The sequence below is a fragment of the Xiphophorus couchianus genome, chromosome 22, assembly GCF_001444195.1.
Source record: "Xiphophorus couchianus chromosome 22, X_couchianus-1.0, whole genome shotgun sequence".
Lineage (NCBI taxonomy): Eukaryota > Metazoa > Chordata > Actinopteri > Cyprinodontiformes > Poeciliidae > Xiphophorus > Xiphophorus couchianus.
In genome coordinates, this window is record NC_040249.1 from 23,885,507 (window position 1) to 23,893,467 (window position 7,961).

A 7,961-nucleotide genomic window follows, 5' to 3' on the forward strand; every position below is an offset into this window, starting at 1 on the left:
TTTGCTTTGTTTTTTTTGGTCTTTCTGGCAGTTTTTGTGCCCACATGATAAAATGTTTGGACATCACTGCTTTGAATGACTGACTGCAGAAAACTGTCTTAAACCTCATATCAAAATCAACATCACTACTGTTGCATAAAGTCATATGTTATGACATTGATTACACATATTTGCATTTTTCAATGCTAAAATACATTAACTGACATTAACTGCTCAAATGACAGAAAAACGTTTTTCTATCCTTTCATATAGAAAGGATAGAAAGGATTGCCACCCAGAGTCCTCTTAACAGTGGGACTCTGGGTGGCAAACCATCAAGAAACGCAACTCAGATGAATCATAAGGTTCAAATCAGATTCCAGCGTCATCCGCCTTCTGTAAACGCTTCTTACGCTGCACATTCCCGTTTATCTTACACGCAAACCAGCAACAGAAAACTCTCTCATGGTGCAAATATTTTTGTTAAATATTTTTTTTCATTTCAGGATCTCTCTTTAGGTTCATTGGCCCTAACTTCAGCCCTCATCATGCTAATGTCTGTTTGTGAAACTCTTAAGGAGTGGGTGTGTTTTCAGTTTATTTTCTGTAAATGTTTGCCTGCAGGGAAATGAGGGAAGCTGATGAGTTTCACCCTCTAATTAAACACGACTGTCTGGTCTGATTGTTGAAGCTGCGGCTTATTAAAACGAACGGCTGAGCTGAGTCAGGAAGCCAGATAAGGCGGTGGGGCAGGGGGGCATGAGAGCTATCTATGCTAAACTGGTCGATCTCAGCGGGATGTTTGTGAAGATTAACAGGAGATTGCTTCCATTATGGCAGATAAATAGAAACCCAGAGGGGAAAGAGTTAACCAGAGGAGATCATTTTAGTCGTGTTTATGAAGAAAACCTGCAGCATTAGCGCCAAGGCGACATCTTGATGTTATTCTTAGCTTTGTAAACATACAGAAAAACTTGGATGATAATTCTCAGAGAAAACCGGCCCAGCATTAATTAAATATCAGTTTATTCTTATGAGTCAAACATCAATAACTGCAATATGTAAGGAAAATTAAAGCAGAATAGAAAACAGTTACTTGCTAAAAGAAAATACAAAAGACAGAAAAGTGTTTGAACACTTGTAGCAACATAAGTCTTTTAGCAGGAAGTTTAATTGTGATTATAGCGTTATATATGCTTTCATACAATCTCCTTGTTTGTGTTTGATGAATGCAGTCCAGATTAAAGGTATTTTCCTAGAGACTTCATTAGATCTAGTTAAGCTATTTTTTAAAGCAGTTCCCAGCACACAGAGGGGCTTTCCCAGGAGTCTTCATTCTTGCTGCAGGGCATCTTTTATCTAAACCAGGGTCATGACCTTCAGGGAGGCTGGCTGAAATCGGCGGATCTTCTTTTTCAGGGCTCGGGAAGCTTTGATGCGGCAGGCCGTAGGCTCGGGGCGCGATGGGAGCTGTCGGAGGGGCTGCCCGGCTGCAGTGGGCCCCAGCGCCGCCTCGGCCCACACCATCCCACCCTCCGCCGCCTCGTTTATCTCCACCTCCTCCTCCTCCTCATCCAGAGACAGGCTGCTGTCGGAGTCAGAGAAGAACTGGGAACTCTGGCTGGACTCGCTGTCTCCAAAGCGGTTGGTGGTGTTGTCGCTCATCTCACCCTCACTGCTTTCGGCGATGGTGGAGTGGAACAACGAGGCGCACTCAGCTGAGTACTCAGACTCACATCTGGGTGGGTAGAGGCTGGTCATGTGGAAGGGTGCTGGAGGATACCTGGCATTAAGACTTTGGAGGAACGAGTTGGAGGACATGGAGAAGTGGAAAGGGTGTGACGGTCCGATCCATTGACCTGGCTTAAGACTCCGGACCATCTGCATGCTCTCTTTTGACCTCTGGTGCTGAAGAAAGGGTGCCTGGTAAATGTCCACATCAGATTGCCATTTGGGGGTTGCCTGTCTCCTTCTTCGTTGCTCAACTGGATGCTCATACTCCATGGACTGTGGTCTACGGTTCTTGCTGAGCTTTGATGAAGTGGGGACTGGATGTGGTTTAGGGTGGCCCTTCTGGGTGATTCTGACTCCAGGACCGTAGAGACTGGACTCGGACCCGGACCGCTGTCTGTGTTCGTGTGTTTGCCAGGCGCCACCTTTCTCACTGACTTTCCCCTTTCCTGATCTCCTCTGCTCCCCTCTGGTTCCATAGCCGACCTCTTTGGTTCTTTCACCGGATAAGAAGCTGTGTTGCTGTCTCAACGCTCGGGGCTTGTCTGAGCTTTTTCGTTTGAGTTTCACAGCCTTGGATTTGCGGTCCGCTTGTCTAACCTTGACCCTCTGTGAGGAGGCAGGGACAAACTTGGCATGGACAAATTCAGGAGAGCTTGTGTGACTGCTCTGGACCTCAAAGCTTGGACTCTCTGTGCTTGACGTTTGAGCAACAAACGGTCTTTGCCAGTGACTCTTCCTCATCTCTGTCTCAACTGACTCACCGCAGTTTTTATCAGAATGATTCCTTGGCAAACCTGAGTTTTCTGTTTTGGGTTTGTCGGTCTTCTTTAGGCTTGAGTGTGAAACTTCATCAGAGCTGTACTCCTTCATGACAGCACGATAGGAATACCTGCATTGAATTTCTGGGCCTCTCAGTGACTCGTGGGTCTTCCTATCGTTCAGCTCTTGGTTGGAGTATACATTACGGTTCCTGTTCTGCTCACCGTTCACTGGAAGATTTTGGTTTTTAGCTTGAGGAGGAGTTAAACTGGACTCATGTTTTTGAGACACTTCCAAAGATACATTTATATTTTCAGCTGGCTTCCTCTGATTGCTGTCTTGTATCTCCACTGTCTCTGCACTTGCATTAATTTGGCTTTTGCTCAAGGTGCGCTGGAGGAGCTTGTCAATGTAGCCCAGGGTCTTGTTTTTGTAGCCCATTTGGAGAGAGTCGTAGCCGTTCGATGAGGCTCCTTGCCCCTCTAGGAGAACCAATTTCCTGTCTTCACCCCCCTGGAAGAAGATTGGGCTCTGGAGAGCCACAGCATGCAGGGGACTGGGGTACGGGTAAACTTCAGTGCCACCACAGGACTCCAGATTGCGCTGGAATTTGGGATCCACAGGGGAGATCTTCTGTTTCGGACACACTGGGAGTTTTTTTGTATCTGCAGATCTGAAGCAGCCCAATCCTTGAGCCATGATTCTTTCAAGATCTCCTGATGCAAACAAAAACAATCATCAACTTTTGACTCCACTCATGGAAACTATGTTATTAGGCAGCAAAATATGTGTTGAGCTGCTGAGCAAAAACAAGCCATTACAACAGCAGAGGCTGTCTGAAATAAAATGAAGATGTTATTACCTGTTGACACTGGTCTCGGCCGTGTCTGATAATCTGTGCCTATGGCGCTCACTCGGATTCTGCTGCTGCCAAGATGGAGGCCAATGGTCCGTGGAGGGTTGGGCTGGCCAGGGCTCTCATCAACAGAGCGGCGGTGGAAAACATCAACCTGTGGTGGGGGGCTAACGTGGCAGCCGGTTGGGCTCAGGGGAATGAGGCTGGTCTGGGAGGATGACAGGCTCTCGCTGTAAACAGATGTGCAGGAGTTGGACCGCGAGCAAGAGCCGCCGTCGCTGAGCTCATAGAAACCTGGAGAGAGCAGGAATCAATCCAGGTCAGTTCATTTGCATACGCATGGTCCGGCTAACTGCATCAACGTCACACCTTTCCTGTGGCTGAAAGACTTTTCAATGAGAAAGTGCCAGAGTCCAGTCGCAAAAGCACAAACAGTCATGTGTGGAAACTAAAGACACAACATCCATCACTGCTACAGCTGCCTAGCAACAAGCTGCATAGTGTAAAGCAGCAGACTGCAGGCTAGCTAACCAAGCTAATTAATCTGCTAATATAAACTCGTTATCCTCTCAGTGTTATGCTATAAAAGCATTCAATAAGCACTTTTATTTAATTCCAAATCAAACTACTACACTGGCTTTTATTCTATCTTTTTGCTTGCGTCTGTGCATCAAAATCAAATTAGTGCCAATAAATAGCATAGAGATTATATTGTTATAACTGTAATCATTTATATATTGTTCAAGCAGCAAGTGGATTTTTTTGTGGATTAAATAAAATCAGTTAGATCATGTTACACATTTCTGTTTAAATGTAAGAAAATAAGTAATTCTTTTTAAAGCAACAAACATATTATAAGATACTGATCATTAGAGGTGCAGTAGACTAAACACCCGTTCAAAATAAAATAGGTTTCAAGTGATTATTGGACAGAATATTATTTGTTCTGTTCACTGTACAAAAACAGAAGTAAGATAAGATGGTGTTAGCTGGCTAATGGTTTGGTTAGCGGCTCAGGCAACTAGCCTGCAGTCTGCTGCTTTACAGCCGGCAGGTATCCAAGCAGTGTTGTCTTAATATAATTGGTGCACAGTACTGATATAGTTTAGTAAAGGAAAACTCTCTCAATCAGCTGACTGGATTAGCAATAGCTAAATTTCTCCATACAGCTGGAGAAAATTCTGGTAACACCATGACTTTCTATTTTAAACTTATGAAAAAGTGATGACAAATCAGTTTTGAAACCGTATCCCTCACTGGGACCAGCCCGTCTGACTGTATGAGAGATTGTCTGGTTGTATTCTGAAACATGAACCACACATGGCTGCCTACACACCTGAGCTGGGCCTGCTGTCACTCTCCAGCTGATCAGTGGAGGCCTTGCTCACATCCAGCTTCAACTCACTGATCTGCTGGTCCAGCTGCTGCAGGTGAGTCTTCAGGCCAACATCCTGCTTCCGTAGACGAGACTGAAAAACAATGACCAAACAAAAAATGCACAAAGCTGTCAGTTTAAAACAAGCCTCTAAAAAAAGAGTGATGCAGCAAACAGACAGCAGGACTTTTAAAGGATTTTATTCTAAACAGAGAGAGTTTCAGTGTTGCAAGTTATGCAGAAAAACCTTAGAAGTATACAATATATCAAACCACAACAATCCTCACAATATCAATATGTGAGTCACAATATGGACTATTGGAATATTTGGTAAGATCTGACATTTCAGGGGCCATGCACTCAGGCCCTCCATCCCTGGTAATACATTTATTAAAACAGGAAAAAGAAAGCTAAATGTGGCCTTTTTAAAATCCATATTGCTTTCGCCGTGTAAACAATGACTGAAACTGCATGTTTTCTTAATACAGTACAAAGTATAAACATGAAAGTATACACAGTAACTTTTACTGTGAAGAAAAATATTTTTACTTTGATGAAAGAAGCTCTGATATCCAGGCACCACAGTGGTAACTGGGCTGGATTTAATGGCACTCTGAAGAATTTTTACAATAAATTTCCAACCTTGATTATTTTTTGTTCATTTTGTACCTGATCTATACGAGTAACAAATGGAGATCAGGACTTTTCATACTAACAACTTGGATATTGAAATATTTTATGACAGCCAAACATCCCAAATAAGCTTAACAACCAAAATAAACAAAAATACAATGTTTTTGAAAAAATTGGTGTGTAAATTTAGCATTTTGATTATTATTTACTTTCATAATATAAAAGTTAACAGCAATAGCCTGATATCCAATAGTTTGGTGTATATTTATGTAATAGTTTGTTTATGGATATAAACTAGCGTTAGGTAAGAAGATCATTTCTCTGGCTTTTAAAGAATCAAACATTGAAGCAACAGGTTCACTAAAGGAAGTTAGAATACTGTGTTTGTGAAAACTGTAATGAGTGATGATACAAACCATCCAAAGTGCAAATAAGTTGTTTTTATTGTGACTATGTTGGATTTTAAGGGAACTTCTAGGGAACTTTCAGTTAATTTTCCAACTTTAAACTCAAATAACCAACTTTTAAGGACACCACCTCCTTCATCAATCAAGCAGCGCCAACTCCTGCTGTTGTAATAGGATTTCAAAATGTCAGCGCTGCTTCCAGGAAAACCTGGAACTGACTGAGGTGTTACTTGTTTTGAAAAGTTGGAGGACCACTGCTCTGATGTACCGCTGTGGAGAAACTAAAGCGCCTCAGCTGTGGCTGATGATTAACCCCAGCAGGACATGGGGGAGCCTGGAAGAAGCAGTGGTGGGTAACTCATTCCCCCCCACAGCGAAGGCCTGCCCATTGTGTAAACTACCAGCAGAGGAAAAGCTTGGGGGTTGGGATTAGGAACTGTAACTGCAGAGCTTAAAGCTCCATCTCTGGCTCACTTTCTGTAATTTACACTACTTGTTTATGTTTTTTAATCTGCAGATTAGGTTGGATCAGTTGAATCTGCAGATGGGGGGAATTCAGTTTGCACAAATTCGAACCTTATGTTGCCTGTGCACGCAGTGACACATCCTTTGATGCATCTGCCCAGTTCTACCCTAGATGTCAAGCATAGCACATTAATCCCTGCACTTCCCCTCGATAATTTTACCAGCAGGCTGCGTGGAAAAAGCTTGTCATGGAAAACTAAACAGAGCCAGCTGTCTGTGGCGCCCAGGGGCCTCTGAGGGATGAGACTCTCCGCTCATTCACAGCAGAAAAAAAAAAGAAAAATCCGTTTGTTTTTATTCCCTGGCATTTAGTGGTTAATGATTGAGGCTTGTCCTCGCGCACTGAGCGCGCGTGCACGAAGCAACAATTAAAAAGTCCTCTGGGGGCCGCAATGAACCTTGATTTATGACATCCATCCTGCTTCCGACCCCCAGCTGAGAGCGTAACAGTCTTCCTGGTAATGATTGCAGGCTGAGTGCGCATGAGCATCAGCTGACAAATAAACTATCCTGCGATTTTTCTCCTTGTTTTTTTAGTGACCAGTAGATTATTTAAAACACAAAGCGCTTTATTTGAGTGTTTTCCAGACAGAAGCTGAACTTCCTACCAGCTGTTGCTTTAGCGCGGTCAGGGTCGCCTCCAGCCGCTGCTCCTCAGCCTCCACCGGGTCAGCGTACAGCGCGCTGACCGGCTCCTCCCGGTCCAGCTGCAGGGCCCAGCTCACCATGTCTCCGTGCCGGTCCCGGAGCAGCCGCAGCTCCTGCAGCCCGGCCAGCGCAGCCTGCAGCCTCTCCCGCACCCTCCCGCGGTCCACCGTGCCCGCGGAGGAGCCCTTCCTGCTCAGCATGCTCTCACACAAAGATCCGCTCTAAGCTGGATAACCGCAGCTCTCGCCTTGCAGCAGCCGATCTCCACCAGTTTAGGTTTTAAACTACCTGTTAGAATAAAAATTGAACGCAGAGGAGAGTGCAAGCTCCTCCCACAGAGCGAAGGCCCCGCCTCCTCCTCCTCCCTGGGTTTCCAGTGAACATCTGGTCCTAATTTTACCTAGACTCATTCTGTCTGAGGTCACCTATGTAAATCAATCCGTCTAACTAGAAAATTCAGTTATCATGTTTCCCTTCGTTTGTCTGCTTGTTATTTCTCTACATGTGATGAAACTCTGTGTAAATCTATAAATTACTGAACATAAATAAGTTGAGCAATATTTTCTCACCTTCTCCAACCAAAACACAACAGACTGGTTTTATCAGCAGATCTGAAGCAATCCTTTCCGCTTTTCCAAGCAGGAAAACAGGCTGCTTGGGTTTAATAAATGGATATAAATGATATTTCAACCTGCTTCTTTTATTTTCCTCTATAAAAAATGCATGTATAATTCATAAGTAATAATGTGGAACACGTTTCAGATGGGGAAACATTTCACACAGAAAGACCAAAGCGACGCTCTGCCGCTGTTCCATAGATAAACAGATAAATGTCTCCCTCTGGTGGCCGTAAGGAATACAACAGTTTGTTGTTTTTCAGTGTCTTTTAAAAGTGCATAACCACAAAACCACAACCACAAACTTGAATGTACTCATTCCGAATTTATGCGTGTGCACTAAACAAAGTAACACATAATCGTAAAGTAAATGAGTATTTGTTTTTATCTGCACAGAAGTGAAAAGTCTGACTCTTGTCCATCATTCT

General features: G+C 43.8%; 1 protein-coding gene across 1 annotated transcript; it reads right to left on the minus strand.

The window, feature by feature from the left end:
- Positions 1–987: 987 nt before the first annotated feature.
- On the minus strand, positions 988–7,215 carry dact2 (dishevelled-binding antagonist of beta-catenin 2). Its single transcript, XM_028007714.1, has 4 exons — positions 6,877–7,215; positions 4,665–4,797; positions 3,335–3,622; positions 988–3,188 (listed from the first exon to the last, which is right to left on the minus strand). Exons 1-4 carry the CDS (start codon positions 7,114–7,116, stop codon positions 1,339–1,341), a joined length of 2,511 nt encoding a protein of 836 aa, XP_027863515.1. The 5' UTR covers positions 7,117–7,215; the 3' UTR covers positions 988–1,338.
- Positions 7,216–7,961: the final 746 nt, after the last annotated feature.